At 31.2% G+C, this 19,667-nt stretch overlaps 1 protein-coding gene across 1 annotated transcript in view; it reads left to right on the top strand.

Moving 5' to 3' along the window:
- LOC145292386 (stalled ribosome sensor GCN1-like) overlaps positions 1-19,667 on the top strand; it is a 113,606-nt gene that overhangs the window by 57,945 nt on the left and 35,994 nt on the right. The window contains exons 20-30 of the mRNA XM_080138717.1: positions 1,352-1,445; positions 2,337-2,450; positions 4,387-4,582; positions 6,614-6,945; positions 7,676-7,903; positions 8,565-8,692; positions 9,244-9,436; positions 13,898-14,134; positions 15,849-16,043; positions 18,199-18,445; positions 18,987-19,108. Of these exons, the coding sequence (XP_079994843.1) occupies positions 1,352-1,445; positions 2,337-2,450; positions 4,387-4,582; positions 6,614-6,945; positions 7,676-7,903; positions 8,565-8,692; positions 9,244-9,436; positions 13,898-14,134; positions 15,849-16,043; positions 18,199-18,445; positions 18,987-19,108 (2,086 nt within the window). The remainder of the gene's footprint in view (positions 1-1,351; positions 1,446-2,336; positions 2,451-4,386; positions 4,583-6,613; positions 6,946-7,675; positions 7,904-8,564; positions 8,693-9,243; positions 9,437-13,897; positions 14,135-15,848; positions 16,044-18,198; positions 18,446-18,986; positions 19,109-19,667) is intronic.

The following is a 19,667-nucleotide window of genomic DNA, read 5'->3' as shown; positions in this document are numbered from 1 at the left end:
TCTATATACAGGTACATCCAAAGATGGAGTACTGTTGCCACATATGGGCAGGAGCTACTAGAAAGGACTTATCCTGCCTTGATAGAGTTCAAAATAGACTTTGTAGCCTTGTGGGGGATGTCCTTTTCTCTTCCTTGCAACCTCTTTCTCACAGAAGAGATGTTGCGAGTTTGTCTCTGCTTTATCGTTATTTTCATGGCAAGTGCTCAGCTGAGCTCCATTCTATGGTCACCCCCCCCCTCACCAAACTTTCACAAGAAACACCCATCTAGCAGAAAACACTATCACTAATTTCCCCCACTCTTTATCTGTGCCTAAACTTAAACATAAATTCCATGAGCAGAGTTTCTTTCTGCATGCCTACGGAATTGTCTTCCGTTTTTCTGCTTTCCAGCTGACTATAATATGGTTGTCTTCAAGTCTAACGTAAACAAGTTTTTGATGAGCAGTTCCATATAAGTTAACAAATTTACCAAATCTCCATTACTAACGGTTACTATATTGTCCAATTTCTACTGTACACTCTTTAACCCTTATCCTCGAGTGGCCTCTTGGCCTTGATAAGTGGTGATGCCTATGTATAAAAAAAAAAAAAAAAAAAAAACCATATATTGTTGGTTTTCTATGAAAGTTTACTAAGCCAGTTTCTGTAGGTGGTGATCTATATTTTTAAAAAAATTTTTATATAATCATCCGGGAATGATGTGATGGTTGTAGTAGTGGGTAGAAAGAAGCATGATTATGTTAATTTTAAATGTGCTCTTGAGTTTTCTTCTGGGGGTTGGGTTGGAGAAAGTAATGTCTGTTTTGGAGTGAAAAAAAAAAAAAAAAGCAGGTGAAATTGTTTCAAATATGTATTTAAATTACCCATCTTAGTGTAGGTAAAATTATTTTAAATATGTGTTGTATATTACCCGTCCTTGCAAAGGTAAAATTATTTCATATACATGCTGTAAATTACCTACCCTAGGTAAGATACAGTTATTTCATACGTGTAATACCCGTCCTAGGTAGGTAAAATATTCTTTTGCTCGAAATAGCAAATGATACATAGACATTAAAAATTCCTCTCTCCTAAGAATAACAAATATATTCAAAATCAAATTCAATTGTCTCATTGTTTATACGGTCCCGAGCAATGGCCGGTAGCACTGCTTGTTACTTATAAAAGTGAAATGATTTAAATGTCATCCTTGCCTTTTCTATCAATTTTTCTATGGTTTGTTCGATCAAACTTTGAATAATATCATGGATTTAATTCTCTCTTTCCACTTTTTTTTTCATAGTTGTTTTGTTTCTATTATTGCATTTGTGTGATTATTTATTTTATTTTATTTTATTTTTTTTTCAGTATTTTGAAGAATGAAGTCAAAGAGACAAACATCAAAAGAGAAAACAAACTTTACTCTTATGCTGAACAAATGGCGGAACTTGAACTTAGAAAAGTAGAGTGAAAAATCTTTTATGTATCCTACTTCCTTGCTTTCCTGCTCTTCCTCTTCCCTTCCCCCTTTTTCCTCTTCCCTTTCCCCTTTTTCCTCTTCCCTTTCCCCTTTTTCCTCCTCCCTTTCCCCTTCTTCCTCCTCCCTTTCCCCTTCTTCCTCCTCCCTTTCCCCTTCTTCCTCCTCCCTTTCCCCTTCTTCCTCCTCCCTTTCCCCTTCTTCCTCCTCCCTTTCCCCTTCCTCCTCCCTTTCCCCTCCTTCTTCCTCCTCCCTTTCCCCTCCTTCTTCCTCCTCCCTTTCCCCTCCTTCTTCCTCCTCCCTTTCCCCTCCTTCTTCCTCCTCCCTTTCCCCTCCTTCTTCCTCCTCCCTTTCCCCCTCCTTCTTACTCCTCCCTTTCCCCCTCCTTCTTTCTCCTCCCTTTCCCCCTCCTTCTTTCTCCTCCCTTTCCCCCTCCTTCTTTCTCCTCCCTTTCCCCCTCCTTCTTTCTCCTCCCTTTCCCCCTCCTTCTTCCTCCTCCCTTTCCCCTCCTTCTTCCTCCTCCCTTTCCCCTCCTTCTTTCTCCTCCCTTTCCCCTCCTTCTTTCTCCTCCCTTTCCCCTCCTTCTTTCTCCTCCCTTTCCCCTCCTTCTTTCTCCTCCTTCTTCCTCCTCCCCTTCCTCTTCTGCCTTTCCCCGCTTTGTCTTCTTCGTCCCCCTTTTTTCCTCCTGCCTTGTCTTCCTCGCCCCCCTTTTTTTGCCTCAATTATACTTCCTCGTCCCCTCTCCACTTCATACCCCCCCTCCACTTCATACCCCCCTCCCGCCTCATCTTCCTTCCTTACACTTTTCCTCTTTTCAACTTTTTAGAAAAGAATCTTTGTTTCGTTACTTATCTAAACCTTATTCTTGTTATTCAGGAAATGGAGAAGAAAAAAAAAGGCAAAGGCGAAGTAAAACTGACAAAAAAGCAAGAAGAGAAAGTCCAGGCCATATTGAAAAAAGAATCGGAAATCAGAAATCAAATAAAAAAGGTTAGAAACTTTTAACTTTATCAGGTGGTGAAAAAAATAAAGGCAATTTATGAAAATTATAAAGTAAACAAAATTTTTCATAGTACCATATAAATCATCGAATTAAACGGTCAAATTTAATATCAAAAATAGAACTTTAATAGACTTTTTACTTCTGAGTTTTTTTAAATGTGTTATTGCCTTCTGATTCGGGTAGATTTTTTTGTGTCAAGAAAATATGTTAGCATTAAAAACCAAGATGTCTTTTTGTTGGCAAAACTGTACACCAAATTTGTTAAAACCTATATCTCTTTAATTTGTATGCATTTGTGAGCTATTTGTTTATTGAAAAACAAGTATATATGATAGAAATTGTGGAAACTGATAGAAATTTAAATAACTTTATAAACCGTATCCAAAACAGAATAATCTTAAAGATGTGTATTCATATAACAAGAAATTCTTTTTGACCAAGCCAATTTTTAATTAGTTTAGAAATCAGGAACAAATACTATTGTAAATACAAAGCAAACAGCTATATTTGGATATGTAGTATTTATTTATTTCCGACAAATAATGCAAGCAAACATTTGTTTAGTCATAAGTAATTTTTTATATTGTTTTTTAATAACGTAGGGTCCAATAGAAATACTTCCAAAGAAATCCTATTTTGTGGTAAGAGGGTAAATTAGCATGCATAATTGCATAACTATGTAATTTTGAAGTGTATTTTAAAATATATATATATATATATATATATATACAAGAAAATATATTGTCGAAAATAATAGAAATGGAAAGGATCAACATCAAAAATATACTTGAAATGGCTATGTCAATGCGTTTACTAAAACTTAATCCTGTTACCCAAAAGGTATAAGTTTCAAGCATTCTGAATAACAAAACTGTATTCCCTGGAATTTGGAATCTAGCGGTGTGTTAACAGAATCTCTATTCTATAAACGAAGGACCTAATGAATTGGGTAGCGGTTAGAGTAGAAAATTAGAAGTAAAATTTCTAGCTACCTTCTCTTTGGACTCCAGTCTGATTTCCTGGATAAAATATAAGAAAAGGATGTAAAATGATGCATACTTTTTGGAACCATCCATTAGGACCTAGGATAATTGCTTGGTGGAACAATTTAACTTAGAAAGTGGTAGGCTATTTTCCTATAATGACTGTAGTTATAGGGAGAAAATCAACATTATTATTTAGAGGAAGATTAGTTTACCTATATCAGAACCCTTGCCAAACTCACTAGCAAAAAAAAAATATTGGTATCATTCTGCCATTCCAGAAAGTATTTCCCTCCCGACGCAATTCTCTACCTGTACAAAAGTCAGATACGTCTACAGATGGAGTCCTGTTATCACATCTGGAGAGGAGTTCTCAAATGTTCCCTGTCCTGCCTTGACACTATTTTCAAAATTTGGTGGATATTTTCACCTCCTTACTTCCTCTTTCTCACGGAAGAGACATTACAAGTCCATAGGGAACGAACTCCTATACACACAAAGTTCTTTTTATATAATAGTGTAGAGATGTGTATGATAAAATGTGCTAGTTTAAAAATTTTAATTCACTGCTTAAGGTAAAGAGATATATAAAATCTGACCTAATAATAAAAAAGACTATATAATTTTACACAAGAATACCAAGTTTTCATGCAGATAACTTCATAAATATAGAAATTACTAAATTTCTTGAAATAAGATTTGTATTTTGGCCCACTTAGGATTATTAAGGGAAATATCCGATGAAAAACACAAATCTCGTCACTTAAAATTCTTATAACTTTTGAAACATTAATCATGTTTGCATAATTCAAACAATTTTGAGATTCTTTTACAGTTCTATTCACTGAAGTTGATAAAATAACAATTAGTTAAAAAAAAATTTTAATTAATCTGTAAATGCTACTTATGTTAAATTTTATTTTTTGTATTTTGATTTCAGCTTGATGCTAAATTAGCCAAGTTATGTGACCTGATCAAGGCTGCCATTGATGGCAGTGGTCAGCCAATGTGTTGTTTTATGGCTGATTTATGCCGTGTCTTGATCCCTCTCTTAAAGTCACCCCTTGCAGCCAGGAGAGTCTATCCTCTGCTTGTTGCTCTCTGTAAAATTGCCTTTGATGATGATAAACAACTCGGTATGTTTACCTTTGTTTGCTTTATTTTTTAAAATTTAGGGTAACAAGAAATGTCTTATGTTGTGTCGGTGTATTTTTGTTAGTGCTCTCTCTCTCTACTCTGTGTGCGTGTGTATGTATATATATATAGTGCAGCCACAATAAATACCCCCCCCCCCCAGTCTTTAAAAAAAAAAAAAAAAAAAAAACTTCTGCAGACGGGACTCTCCAACGGCATTTAAAACTACGTAAAAACACCAAAAAATTATGCAGGTAGATTGCAAAGTTACTTTTATTGGCTATGATAACATTTATTTGTTGTATATTTGAATTTTTACCACTTTTTCAAATCTCTGTGAATTGTAAAACATTTCAAATTTTGTTTTGAAAACTTGAATTTTTGTTTGGAGAAGACCTTGAAAACTTTGAAAAGTCCTAGAAAATGGACGTTGAACGTTTATATGAACCCTGAAGAGTTTTCATTAGGAAAATATATTTTTATTATTTTTCAGCCAAGATGGTGTTTGGCACAGTCTTTAGCTGTTAATGAAGATCAGGATTTTAATGTTGGATTAAGTGTATAAGAACTGGTCCAACACACGATTAAAATAGAAAATCCATACAGGAAAAACAATATATAAAACAGCTTTTGTTATTTGCCCCCGTTTTTAAAACTAGAGAAGAGAGAAATTAAATTCATGCAGAAAATATAGAAAATTCAATTATAGTTGTATTTAAACAATAGAGTAAATATTTAAAAATATTGTTGTTTTTTTTTTTTTTTTTGTTTTTTTAATGGGGGTGGGTTCTTTTACTGAATTCTTTGCTCTTGGACACAGATCCTACTAATTGATAAATATTTCTCTAATCCTATTCAGTTCAGAATCCAACAACTATTGCATTAATTCTATTTATTTAACGGCTTATTGTTAATTTCCTGCCACATTAAATTTCCTCTTTGTATTCTTTACTTTCATTAAAAAGTTCATAAAAGTATTTTTCTCCTGACATGATACTTGAAACGGTTCTCAAGAGTTTTGTTTAGTTTTAAGACTATCTTTCTTGAGTTCAGTATTTTGAGTGAAATAATTGCCACAAGTTTATGATGTAATGCTTTTTGTGTAAACAAATGGAGTTTCTAACATTTGGCAATGTTTATTATAATTTCACCTACCTACTTAGCAGCCAAATTGAGCAGAGGTTATAGGTACTATCTAGGAAGTTATTTCAATCTCAGTTTGAGGCAGCTGCTGGTCTCACAGCACTGAAGAGCTGTGAAACAGTCTGTGAATGACTATATATGAACAAAATATCTGTATAGTTTCATCTGCATTTCTTAAAGGAAACAGCTAACCGGCAATAAATTTTCATCTCCTTCAGAAAAAACGCATTATAAGCTCAATTTGATTTATGTTTTAGAGAAGCAAATGGGGGCAGAAACCACCTCCCTCTTTGAAAATAAAGGTGCCCACAAAAGTTAGTATTTACTGTATTTTACATGCAATACTATCATCCCGCTCTCGGAAAACACCAAATAACCCTTTTATGACGTACATAAATTTGCTTTCTCTAATTTTTACTCGCTCTTGGTCTCTTTCTAAAATTACCAGCAAAAAAAAAAAAAAAAATGAAAAGATGATGGACTTAATCATTTCATGGTGCTGAACTCAAATTTACATATGGTAAAGCCTAAAACTGCACCGTTCATTTTCACCAGGATTTGACGTCCCCTGGAGACTTTTGGGGCTAAATGGGAGGGAGGGGGGCAGGGCAATGCTGAACCTAGTCACTTTTTTTTTTATGCCTCGTTCACTGTGCACTCATAGAGGACCATGCATGCTTCACTTGTTTTTTTAATAGATTTTAAAATAAATTATTTCAAGTTTTTCAACCATTGAATAAGAGTGGTTTAAGTTTGTCCGGCACATCCATTCTCTTATGCATGTTTTTCATCTTAAAAATTTGGTTTAATTATTTCTGATAAAGTAATAAAGATGTTTTAGATTGATCTTCATGTTAATTTTAAAAAATTTGTTTTAATTCTTTTTTCAGGTCAATTGGTCGGTCATAACACGGTGCGAGTTCTTGAGCCATTATGTCTTATCATGAAGGAATGGACCGGAGAAGACCAACTATCGCAGACTGTGCGTACCATTCATCGGTTGTATGAGCATCTAGAGAAAAGATCAAATAACAAACCGTTTACATTCCCTGCTTCGACTTTTTCATTCTTCTTTCACTTGTTAAGTGCCGTGTTGTCTGACAGCCACAAGCTTGTAAAAAATGATGAGACTGTCCAGATTGAATCTCTCAAATTAATCATTGCCCATGCCAAGATCCGATTCTCACCTGAAAACGGAGAAGATGCCACTGCAAATCAATTGGTAAGAAAAGAATATTTAACTCTAAAAAAAAAAATTTCCCCCTTTTCTGTTAAGCAATGTTAGAGGTTTTTTCACTTATAAATTAAATTTTTTTTTTTAATTATTACTTTATTTGCCCCCCCCAAAAAAAGGCATGTTGCAACCGAAGTGTAAGAGCTACTGTGATAAGGGCCAAATGGATAGAGAGTTGTGCAGCAAGATGTTTGTTCACATTCTTTAAATTTCTGCATATTGACATGGTTGGGGGAGCAGAAAGGTAATTCCAAATTATGCAAATCTTCTAACACTCAGGGACCTCTACAGTGAAGAGATGGGATTTTGCTGCTAGTAGTAAGTTTATTAAAGCACATTCTGTAAAAGTACTTCTAAAACAAGCTCAGGGATGTAACACTGCAGCAATGTGACAAATAATGCAGCGTCTATTAATTTTTTTTTTTTTTTTCATACCCTGTCCAAGATGGAGGAGCTAGTAGTCAATGTAATTTGAGTGAACTCATCCAACGACAAAAACACAAAGAAAAAAAAACTTTACTAGTTGCTTTATGTCAATAAAAATCCATAATAAAAATAAAATGACCTGCTAGACTTAAATTAAAAATGGAGAAAGAAAATGAAAAAATTATTTAAACTTTACAAATAGGTTTCATTTTTCTTTTTTAAATCTTGCTGACATTGTAACAATGTTACAAATATTATTTTTTTCTTTTTCTCTTCGCAATCTCTATTGCAGTATGATCCTCAACTATTACCCCACTGTCAGCTATTTGAACTGTTATTGAAAGTGATTGGTACTGTCTCTGTTGGTAAAATCCAAATGCTAGCCAATGAAGCCATACTTGAGGTTGCCAATTGCCTCAGTGGAGGCCCCGGTTGTGCTATCCTTTCAAATGCAGAGATTACAGTCTTGCTCCTTGGAACAGAGTCATCATCAACATTTGTACGCGAAGCAGTCTTTAAGGTATGTAGCTAGTCTCATTTTTGTACTATTTTTTTAAAGGGTAGTTTACAAAAATCATAATGTGGGGTGCCAAGAATACATATACCAAAATTCATAATGATGGGTTATAAAAAAGAAAAAAGTACTTTATATGCACCTTCTAAATGTTAACATTTTACAACATAATAATGTACCCGTATTACATACGATTTTGGAATATACATTTGAAAATTCGTAATCACTTCATTTAGTTTGATATATATATATGGTCCTGAATTATGGAAAAAATCATTTACTTAGTCTTCAAAAATTTAACATTAACAACCTATCAGTGTACGATCGTTTTTTATTTTTTTTTATTTAAATAAAGAAACCTTATTTCAATATATAAAAACACACTATAATCTTAGAAACGATCGCACATTGTTGATGTTGAAATCTTGGAGCCTAAGTAAATGATTTTTCCCATTTCCTACCTTTTTTATATATATATATATATATGTATGTATGTTGGATTCATTTCTTCTACCATTGAGCTGACTTTATATTCTCAATATTTTGAGCATTTGGTCACTATATCCATGCTTACCTTTACAAATTAAAGGTAGGCGAGTTATTTATCTGTCAAAATTGTTCTTTTCTGTTTTCCGTTTCTAACTTTTTATTGTATTTTTTCCCCCAGGCTCTTTTACTGTTGACTGATGTGATTCCAAGTATAGATGACGATCCAGTGATTGGACTGAAAGTGGCTCGTAAAATCTGGGTCGGAAAAGATGATAAAGACGAAGAGATCCAATTACTTGCACAACAGTAAGTTTTCTTCAATTTGAGATTTTTAAAAATATTTATAACAAGTGTTTTGGGGTTTTGTCCAGAATTACCCCTGTATTAAAAAACAAAAATAAAGAAAAATCTGTATGATGTACAAAATATCATATTCCAAAAATCATGTAAATTGATCAAAAAGTTTTTTTAAACAAGAAAATCCAATTTTATGAGTATTTAAGGAATAACTGTCTAGCCTGCCATTTTTAAAAAAAAATGACAAGAAATTACAGGGAAATAACTCGACAATAATTCATATCAATAGATTTGTTGTAATGCCTACAAATTCTCATTAATCATTTAAAAATAATCTTTCTTTATAAAAATAAAACAAGTTTGATCAATTTGCATGATGTTTGGAATATTGTATTTTCATTTCGTCACGGGTATGTTGAGAATACAGTTTTCTTTATTTTTGTTTTTTTAACATAGAGAGAGTTGTGGACAGAACCTTTTTTGTGTGTGTGTGTGATAGTGGACGATTAAAACATTTTGTTCAGTCTGATAATTTATGGGCAATTTAATATATTTTTTAGACTTGAAGAAAAACTGAGTGTGCAAATTCCACCAGTCGAGCTTTGCATGGATCTGATTGAGGATGTTCTTCACCATGAAGAGAATGTTCGAAAAGCTGCTTCGTCTGCCCTTGCCAAAGTCTTGACTTATCATGGCGAACAAGTCGCCACAGTTTTACATGAATTGTTGAACAAATATGAAGAGAAGTTATTTGTAAGTATTTTTCTGTAAGGATAAAGAGAATTATTTTTATGGGTGTTCAGGAATTGGTAGATTTAGCAAGATCTTTGGTACTTATGCAGAATACAGACCATGCTAAAATGTTATATAGAAATCTATTTTTAACACGAGGATAGCATTTTATAACTATTCTGTACTTTCTAACAATTTAATCAATAAAAATATTGTGAAACTTCAATTTAACATTAAAATTCTATCAAAAAATAGCACAGTCCGTATTCTGCATAACTACCAGATATTTTTGTTTCTAAGAAACACTTTCTTTCTTTTTTTTCTACTTTGCCACTGATTTTGTGAGCAGTATATTTTTTAAAATAACCAAGTGATTTTAGTTAAGGAGTTAAAACTTTATTTACACCAGTGCATGCAAATCTCTCCTAAAAGCTCATCTATAGTATTGCACACAAGTCATGAGCTACAGCTTCTACGCGTGGAAATTGGAATGTAATATTGAGATTCAAAAATAAAAAGGAGTGACAAAACAAATAAAAAAAAAAGTGTAAAAGATTATAGTTACAAGAAAAGATTTTTTTAAAATAGGATTAACTACTTGACTAGCTAAAAGGATGATTTAATAGAAACTATATTGATGGCATTTTGGGCGTATTTTTTTTTTTTTTTTTTTTTTTTTTTTTTCAAATATTTCTTCACAATCTGGAACATTGTTGAAGTGGATTTCTAAAACTAAATCTTAATTTGAATATTTTTGCTGATAGATTATGTTTGGAATAAGTTGAATCAGATTAAAAAAAAACATTTGTGTAGAACAATTTGTAATGGAATTATATAAATTCATAAATATTGGTAAAAATACAATTCGGATAACATTTTTGGGAGACTATTGGATGAAATATTTGACAGAATTCAATTTGTATGTTTATATTGTATTAATAGTGTAAATATTATGTGCATTGGTTTTTTTCTCTTGTATTGATTTTGAACAATTGTACATATCTTTTCCATTTGATTGATAGTTGTTTTTATATTTACACAAAATAAGTCATTTTCATATAATAGAAAAATTATATATCAATTAAAATGAGAGTAATGTACTTCTATTTTTGTTTGCAATTAAAATAACTTGAATAACATTGAATTTTTTTGTAGTGATTAACATCATTTTTTAAACCATTTATTCTAAAAAGCGATTTTACTCTATAGGAGATTCTCAAAGAAACAAAACTAAGATATGTGAACAAACTAAACAACACTTAATAAAAAAAAAAAAATTAGGAACTTTTTTTCTGACATGTATATTTTAATTAAAAAAATGTTATATAAAATGCCAAGGTGCTTTATATTTTTACTTGAATATTTACTTTTAAAAATTTAAATATATAAAAAAAATGATACAGTGGCCAAAAAAACAGTTATTGGCTATAGTGTATTTTGTTTGAAATGACAAAAGTTTCATTGGGTTTGGTTAAAAGATAAAAATATGTTTGGCTGCACAACTTTTTAAAGAAAATTCATTGTGATTTGAATTCATTTACATTTTTTGTAAAATAGTTTGTTCATGTTCTTATGAGTCCCTCCTATCATGTTTTATTTTCATTATGTAAAAATTATTTTACTGATCAAATTTAATTTTTGATTTTAATTCTAAGGTCCATATCAGATGAAATAAAACCAAAATCTCAACTGTATAAAGTGAATCGGACTAAACTCCAAACTGATCACTAAGCAATAAAGAAATACTCAACACAATAGACCAAATGAGCTCTTCTCACAAACACAAGTAAAAATAGCAAAACCAATAATGCCTAAATCATTTCTTCAATCAAGCCCAAAAACCAAAGTTTTGTTTCACATTCTGGGAAGCAGTAAAAATCAAGAAAATTGTTCAATATATTTAAACTTAATCAAACTGCAAACAATTTATAAAAATACTAAGCTTTAGTAAAACTTACTAAATAACGAAAGTAATAGAAAAAAAGTCTCCAAACTAAACAACTAAACACCAATAAATAAAACCCGAGAAATAATTGAAAGAATAATTTAAAAAACAAATGACAAACTACGATATACCATTTAATCAAATGTAGGAGAAAATTCTAAATAAAAAATAAATAGCGAGTATTTAGTCAATCATTATTCACTCAAATTTCAAGAATATAAAAATATAGCGGAGTAAGAAAAGCTATATATGCAAACTGCTAAAAAGAATGGCTAATATGCAATTTAGGATGAATGGAGAAGCATAATATATTATATGGATATCAAAACAGATTTCACAAAAAAAGTCATGATCCAAATGACTAGGCACGACTTAAATCTTTTCTATGTGATGATTTCATTTGAGGTCATTATGAACTCTCAATTTTTTACTTTGCAAAAGCATTCAGCACTACAAAAAAGTATGAAATTCTGAGAGACCTTTAAGAAAATAGCAATTAGAAAGAAACTATGGCTATATATATATATATATATATATATATATATATAATTCTTATCACCTCAAACTTTTATAAACCTGAAAACAACAGACCTACACAGGCAGGAGGCAGGTGTACCTCAAGGCATTTTTATCTTCAAAATGAAATGCATTACGGAAACTATTAATTGAAAAATCCCTGTTTGTAGATGACTACAATAACCTAATGACCAAGTAGGGTTTGGCATAAAGATCTATTTCAGATTTCTAGCTATGAAATATCTAGAAATGTCTTCTCAACCATCAAATCTTTTCTCTCAGATAGGTTTATACAAGTTATCTGAAACTCAAAGTATCAATTCTAACGTGCCATCCTGGGCATAACTCTCTTTCTCTTCATCAATGATCTCCCAAATCAGATTCTTAGTTAATTCGTTGACATATACGCAGATAACATTACAATCTATGGCAACACTTCCAAGGCCAACAATAACCAGGATCTCTCTGAGTCTCTATTTAGACCTTGAGCATGGTGTGTAATGGGGCAAAAAGTGGCTGGTTTATTTTAACCATCCAAAACCAAACTTTTATCATTTCACCATTTCATCAGCTGCTCGGAGCACCTTATTCTACTTTGACAACATTCAAAAACGGCTTCAAAACTATTGATATTCTCTTTTTTTATTTTCTTCCCTGCAACCTCTTTCTTACAGAAGAGATACTGCAAGCCTGTAACTGCTTTATCATTATTTTCATGGCAAGTGCTCATCTGAGCTTCAATCTATGTGGCCTCCCCCTTGCCAAACTTTCACAAAAAGTACTCGTTTAACTACAACAATCATCAAGTCTCCCCCACTCTATCTGTGCCTAAATCTAAATGCAATGAACAAAGTTTCTTTCCTAGAACTGAACTGCCCGTCTGTGGAACTCTGTTCTGCTGGCCTACTTTTCAGCTGACTACAATATGGTCATTTTCAAGTCCAATGTAAACAAGTTCTTGTTGAGCCTCCCTACCCCCAATAATCCATTTGTATCCCATTTCCACCACTAACTATTAATACGCTGTTGTCCCGGTGACCATCATGCACTCATTAACCCTTCTCCTTGAGTGGTCTATGGGCCTTGATAAATGGTGACTCGTGTAAAAATAAAATTTAAAATGTACAAATTAAATTTCATAAATAAAAAAAATATAAACTTTTTTAAATCTCTAGTTATTACATATTAAAATAAAAAAAAATGCTTGAAATTATTCTGACTGTTTACTGAATTTGTTCAAGAATTATTTGGTACTTATACAGTATAAGGCCTGTGCTTTCATTGGAATCGTCCAAGCAGCTTACGAAAAACACCAATAAAAGTTTTGTGATATTTTTATGCATGAATGTTGGCCAATTCTTTTGATTAAAAATCTATAATTTCTGTCAGTACAAAGCTAATTCAATGAAAATTGAGAAATGAAAACAATTTCTATGAGAAATCTATTGAAAAATGCAAACAATATTTTAAATGATAATTGGACAAACTTTACAAAACTTTTAGAAAATTAAAATTCAAATCCAGAAAAAATATTGTAAAGTAAGTTATATGAATATTTTTTGAATGACAAACTGATAGCAAGCAATTTTTTTCCTTAAGATTTCTATTTTATTTATTTTTTTTTTTTTTGTTCAAATCAAGATATTTACATTTTTTTGTATCATAAATCAATTATAACAAACAAATGTTTTATGATTTTTTTTTTTTGTATTAGTTAGGGTACACAGCATTTTCCCAATAATCGTCTGAATGATAGCACAGTTCTTATACTGTATAAGTACCAATTATTCTAAACTAGTAGAGCCAGATAACAAGATAGAAGAGTTAAAAAATGAAAAAACATCTTTATAAACCTGTCTTTCTTTCTCTTTCAATGCAATGTAAGATTTGTAAGTGTATCTTGTGTAGTTTATGACTTCTAATCATATACACAGACAGAATTACGACTATTTTTATATAATTAATATATGATTTTCATAAAATGTGTGTGTAGCTTTGTTTTTTCGTCTTTCTCTTTGCAGTTACCTCCCCCTGAAGTGGATAATTTTGGGCGTGTGGTAGGAGAGCAACCCCCAGATATGTGGCCGGCCCGCAGTGGTATTGCCGTATGCTTGACCAAAATGGCTCCTCTACTCCCCCGAGAACTTATTGCTCCCATTTTTGAATTTTATGTACCCAAAGCTCTGGGTGATCGTGCCCCTGAAGTGCAGAGTAATATGAGAGCTGCGGCCCTGGCAGCCGTTAATGAACATGGCAAAGTAAAGACCTTTTCTTTTCAGTCAATTTGTAAATAACTAACTTCACCTACCCCAGCGTTTGTTTTTGTTTTTTACTTTCATTTTTGTTTCACTTATTGATCCCTCTTCCCCTCTGTCTTCGTTATTCTTAAATAATTTCTTGAGAAAAAAAAATTTACATTTTTGGAAAGATAAATAACATATTTCTATGTTAATTTAAAAAAAACAAAAAAAAACAATCTGTTTTTCAATGAAATCTTATCAGACAACTTGAAAAGAAAATGTTGAAATTTAAATCCTATAAGTGCTTTAAAGTTTTTTTTTTTTTTTTTGTTTTTTTTCTTACACCCAACTTTTGAATTTATAAATAAAAAAAACTCAGAGGGATTTTCCTGGTTTTTTATTTATCTTTTTTTTTTTAAATAAAATATTCAGACTTAAATTTACTTTTTTTTTTTTTTATTTTGTAATTAGCTAACTCGGAAATTTTTTTTTTTTTTTTTTTTTTAATCGATTTTATATTTTTTTTACGCTATAGTATTTATGATATCAATTAATATTAAATTTACTTAATTTTAAAAAAGTGGATGTTATAATTATGGTAATCATTTTAGGTGTCCTTATTTTACTTATCATTTAGAATAAGTAAAACAATTTTTTTTATATTTATTTTAAAAAAACTGAAATGTGATAAATATATTTTTAAAATTAACTTTTCAGTCGAAAGATATTTTTGCTTTGATTTCATACAGAACAATGTTGCATTGTGGTTATTATTTCTGAATATTTTTTGTTTTATTTTTGAAATTTCTTATATAAAATGCTTAGAGAGTGACAGTCTCTTCTTCCAATTACACCAACACTGAAATTTATACAATCGTTTCTCCCCTCTCTATTTATCCATTATCTAGTCTCTACTGAGAATATATGCTTGAATAATGCTAGTACAGAATTTTTAAAAAAATAGGACTTTGAAACTTAAGCTTGCTCATTACATTTTTTATTTTTAGTTATTGCATTGCAATTTAATTTCTGTTCAGTACTTAAAATTATTGAAAAAAAGTAATCATAAAAAAAATCTAATTGAAGACAAAGAGGACAAGACTAATCTTTGCTCATAAAAATTAATGTTTCATTCATGATTTAAAAAAAAAAAATTTTATCTGTCACTTTTAATAGTAAGCTTCCATCTCCTATGCCCATAAAATTAAATGTGCATATGTGATTATTCATATTGCAAAGCTTGACGTACATATACTCTATATGATAGATTAACTATTTAAAATAAATGATTAGTTTTTTTTTTTACAAATCCCTCTGTTCATAATTACACACAGAATATTTAATCAGTTTATTAACAGATAAGTGTTTTATGGTAACTGTAGATGAATTCATCCTATCAAGAGTTAACGTCCGTTTACACATGTGCCGGACATTAATTCTATTTATTATTTAATTTCTAAATTAGCATTAAGCACTCAAGGTAAATGAGGAAAAAACATTTAATCTTTAAATGTTTAAAAAAAAAATTTTTTTTTTTCTTTTTAAATGGTTTGTTGTCACCTGCTTCTCCTGTCAATTCTATAATTATTTCAGGTGATCTCAAAAAAAGAAAGATTCTATTGGAAATATTAACAATTTGAAAAAAATAATTAATAATTTAAAGATAGATTTTCCTCAAATATTTGTAATTGTTTTTTATTTTTTTATTTTATTTTTTTTTTATTTTTTTTAGGATAATGTCAATGTTTTGCTTCCTGTGTTTGAAGATTTTCTGTTAAATGCAGTTGACAGTGCCAGCAATGATGTAGTACGACAAAGCATTGTTATCCTTATGGGTTCCTTAGCAAAACATTTGGATAAAGACAGTCCGAAAGTAAAACCAATTGTGAAACAATTGATTGCGGCTTTATCTACGCCATCACAAGAGGTCAGTTGATACATTTTCTGAGTTATTTCATGCAAGTTTTCAAAGCTTATTTTATTTTTAAGTGAAAGAAAAACATGTTAGCTTTGCTTTGGGATGGAGATTGGAGTTGTTTTCCAGATTATTTTTCGTAGTCACTTAAATGTCTTTATTAGTTTAAAATTTTTTTAAAGAACTTTATCCGTAATCATATATTTATATTTTATTTATATAGACACACGTGGGATGTTCAGGATAAATTTCAAACTTTTTGAAGAGAAAAGAAAAAAATATATCTTTGCTCATAATGGATGTATTTTCAAAATTCAAAGTGCATCTCTTCAAGAATCTTTTGCCGAATACAGCTCATCCAATGAAGCCAGCTTGAACCTTCAGATGGGCCATGAAGTATACAGTATTCACAGTGTCCTTCAAAATATGTCTGAGCACTACTTTGATCCTGGCAATCAGCTCATTCTTGGTATTGCTGACTGTACTACTACTATCTTTCTTAACTGCACGCCATACATAATAGTCCATGGAGTTGCAATCAGATGAATTGGGACTAGATGTTGAGTCTGATGACATTGTTGAAATTCTCAGACAACGATTTATGGGTTTTTACAGAGGTGTGACAATGAGCTGAGTTCTACTGCCACGTTTGGCTTTCTCTCCCCTATATGCTTTACAACAATCGACAACCATTTATTACAAGTTTGAGTCCATTTTCGAAGTGTGAGTGCCATGACATGGTCTTCTCTGGAAACACACATCACAGTTTCAAGAAACTTGGTCTTTGTGACACGCAGAAGTTTGTGCGGGCTGCAGGCAAGCCACTTGTTCTGTGTATCGTGCAACTGGCAAAAAGAACTTGACTAGACTGGGGTTTCACCTTGTTGAGGAGTTTCTTGATTTATATAAAATGTTCCTCTTGGGTCTTGGTGGTGAGTAGTTTTAGTGAGCATTATAGAAACATAATTTTCCATTTAAAAATTAAAATATTTCCAATTTGCATTGAATTTGTTACAGACCCTTCTTAAGACCCTTTAATTTTGCATATTATATAGAATCAAAATGATGTCATGGATCTTTATCAAAATTAGAATAAGGATTTTAGACAAGGTTTAGTATCCTATCTTTAATTTAATCTTTGTAAAGAGATATATATTATAGCTATAATATCTGATTTTGATTAACTCTTATTTGTATGCGTGTGTATAACACTTTCACCTTTTGTTTATAAAATTTAATAAAAAACATTTTTAACTTTAGCCAATATTCAGACATAGATAATTGCTTGTGAAGGTTTGAATTTCATTTGAATTAACTTTTATTTTTTTATCATTTAATCAACAATGATAAATTAATGAAGGTTTGGTGTTTGTGTTGATTGGTTATCTTTTAAATTAACGCATTTCAGGTGAAAACGTTATGTACTTATGCGTCATGTTGAAGTTTGTATAAGTACCAAAAATTACAAAAAATGATCCAATAGAAAAATAATTACAAATAAAAATATAATTTATCAAATTATCAAGTTTTAACATATGTTTTAATGTAGAAGAGTTGTCTTTATGACAAACTGATTTATCTCCCTTGGCTTAAATTAAGGGTCTGCCATTTTTATAAACAATATATCAGAACTTTCAATATATCAAAAAATTGTGAATGACTTTTGTTAACAATAGATCTAGCACATCTTCTATTGAATCAGTTTTCTTAATTTTTGGAATTTATACTAATTTCGACATGGCATAAGTACATAACAGTGTTTTATTTTTTTAACCTGAAATGCATTTGTTTCAAATCCCACTATTCTACAGAAGCACAAAAATTAGATATGCAAAAGTTGAATTTCTTACAATTTCTGATAATTTCAATTACTTATGCGTGTACTTTTCTGCTAATTACAGTGTAAAAATAAAAATGTTTTCTTTCCATCCTGATCATTTGTGTATTCATTTGATATTTAGAAATCACTCCTTGCAAATATATTAAAACATTACATATAAGATGTAATTTTGGAATTTATACTAAAGTCGACATGACATGTAAATATGTAATGTTTTCATCTGAAATGCAGTAAAAGATCAATCTACACAAGCACCAAAAATTCTTCTCTTTTTAGCTGCTGTGAATTTTATGAAAAATGAAGCCATACATGTTTGTTGTTCTTCAGGTGCAAATAGCAGTTTCCTATTGCCTACCGCATTTGGTTCCAGCGATTAAGTCTGATGCCAGTACGATTGTCCAAAAGTTGCTAAAGCTCTTGCTTGAATCTGATAATTATGGCGAACGAAAAGGTGCCGCATATGGCTTGGCTGGCCTCATTAAGGGTCTTGGAATTGTTGCTCTGAAACAAATGGACATTATGACGACCTTGACAAATTCCATTCAAGATAAGAAAAATCCACGGAAAAGAGAAGGTAATTTTCATTTCATGTTTATCGGAAATTATCAACCTGGCTTTGCATGGGATCTGTTTAAATTTCTTTTGTAAATGTTTCTATTTTAAAAATAAGTGAGGAATTCTTAATAGCTAAGGGGAACAACTCTTATTCTTTTAATAAGAGTTATTTCCCTTAGCTGAATTTTTTTTCTTTTTTTTTTTCAAAATGACTATACATTCTCAGTTGTACTGGATTAATTTTTTTTTATAATTGTAGCAAAGTATATTAGTTTATAGCAATCCAGATACAAAGTTTGATTTCTCAGCTTAAATGCTATTTAAGGCCAAGTTTTAAAATCCAAGTAACATAATTGTATATATTGGATATAATCAAAACAAAAAATCATTATTTAAAAATGACCATCGATTAATTATTGCATTTTGATTGTCATACTATGAAAAGACATCTTTATCAGCTGTTGTTAACAACTTTTAAATACTTTTGCAACTTTGATTCGTTTTTTTTTTTCCTTCATATTAGTGAGAATATTTATAGATTTCTTTTTTGTCACCTACAGGTGCCCTCTTTGCATTTGAGATGTTGTGTACGATGTTGGGCAAATTATTTGAGCCATACGTTGTTGTTATTCTACCACACTTGTTGCTCTGTTTTGGAGACAACAACATGTACGTGAGACAAGTAAGTGAATTTTCATCTTGCCACAAAATTACAAGCAACTCAATTTCTAGGTATGATATTAAACTAAATTGGCTGGAGAGGCTCCAATTTGTGAGCTTTGTAAAGGTGGGGGGAGTCTGCCTTAGTTGCTACTAGCAGGGCTACTCAGCTTTAATTGGAACAAAAGTGTAACATTGTTATTAAAATGTTGTGTATGGCATAATCACGTTCTAACACCGGTTCTCATTAGATCACTGAAGTTAAGCAACATTGAGTCTGGTCAGTACTAGATGAGTGACCAATCTGGAAATTCCAGCCACTGTATGTAGGACGTTGACATCTCCCTGCAAAAGTTGCAAAAACCTTACGTCGTCATCCCCCTCTAACTGAGGTATACATGCAACTGGGGACTACTTGTGAATTTCATACTTCATAAAACTTTCTCCTTTGGAGGAAGCCGGTTAAACCCGCCTAGGATTAGTGCTATGATTTCCAATTTCTATCTTTCTCTCTTCCCCTTCTATTTTTTTTTAATTTTCACATACTCATCCGGGGCATTGGACTTTCAGATCATACTAGT

Source organism: Euprymna scolopes, chromosome 2 (genome assembly GCF_053919585.1).
Source record: "Euprymna scolopes isolate OS-2025 chromosome 2, ASM5391958v1, whole genome shotgun sequence".
NCBI lineage: Eukaryota > Metazoa > Mollusca > Cephalopoda > Sepiida > Sepiolidae > Euprymna > Euprymna scolopes.
The sequence above is the reverse complement of the archived record's forward strand: the minus strand, read 5'-3'. Positions and strand labels throughout refer to the sequence as shown.